The sequence below is a fragment of the Micromesistius poutassou genome (genome assembly GCF_964030765.1).
Source record: "Micromesistius poutassou genome assembly, chromosome: 10".
NCBI classification, from domain to species: Eukaryota; Metazoa; Chordata; class Actinopteri; order Gadiformes; family Gadidae; genus Micromesistius; species Micromesistius poutassou.
Window position 1 is genome coordinate 8,667,420 of NC_140280.1, and position 824 is coordinate 8,668,243.

Sequence of the window (824 nt, forward strand, 5' to 3'; positions counted from 1 at the left end):
GGGATGTAGGCCTAGCCTACAAAGATAATCTGCGTGAAATCGTTCTTATGCAAGGATTGATACATTCGGATTTTTTTTGAGCGCAGCAGCTTCCAGATTTTGGCGTCCGCAACGTTTTAGTCAGAAATCCACGCAAGTCTTTGAGGCCCCTGATCCTTGTTCTCTGGGTTCTCAGGCCAACAGCGCCCCCCGCTGGGCGTCGTCTGTAGCACGGTTGACAAGACCACTTCACTAACTTCCACCATCGTTGCTGTGTGGTGTATGGCTCACACTGACTGCGCACAAACATTGAACAACTTTTCCCATACGGTCTGTAAAGTGTCGGCTTAGGGTGGTGATGATGAAGATGATGAAGGGGCTATAGCCAATTAATAAGCGCCCGTTTCTCAGTCGAGTGAAGCAGACAGCAAGACGCGAGCCGTTGAGCCGCTGCACAACAGGACGGCTAGGATGGAGGGAGTCTGCACATGACACACGCCCGTGGCATCAAGTCTCACACGGAGGTAGACAGTGGAGATGCTGATCGGCGCTCCAGGCCTGCTGCTGCTCGCGCGCCCGTTAGCTGCAGAGAGGCTCTCCTTCCGGGAGTCAGCGACTCGTCCTCACGCGCGCAGGCTCTCCTCCTTCACCCTGCACGCGGACGGGATGTGTGTGGTGCCCTGCGTCTTCTATCCCGGCTAAGGGGACCGCCGGTCACATGGGGGCGGTGAGACAGCGGAGGTGAGGATGGGTCCTTCTTCGGTCACCGCGGGGGTCCAAATCCGGATTTAGTCAAATCCAACACGCGCGGCTGTCATTGCAGAGGGCGGGGAGCTGAGTCGCCG

The 824-nt window shown here is 56.9% G+C and overlaps 1 protein-coding gene across 1 annotated transcript in view; it reads left to right on the forward strand.

The window, feature by feature from the left end:
* Window positions 1-467: 467 nt before the first annotated feature.
* The window catches only part of LOC311353933 (actin-binding LIM protein 3-like), a gene marked incomplete at its 5' end in the record, with an annotated part of 38,980 nt that continues 38,623 nt past the window's right edge, over window positions 468-824 (forward strand). Inside the window, 2 exons of the mRNA XM_084473722.1 lie at window positions 468-503; window positions 772-824. The exon at window positions 772-824 is cut by the window's right edge and continues 77 nt beyond it. Coding sequence (XP_084329848.1) covers window positions 468-503; window positions 772-824 — 89 coding nt within the window. The remainder of the gene's footprint in view (window positions 504-771) is intronic.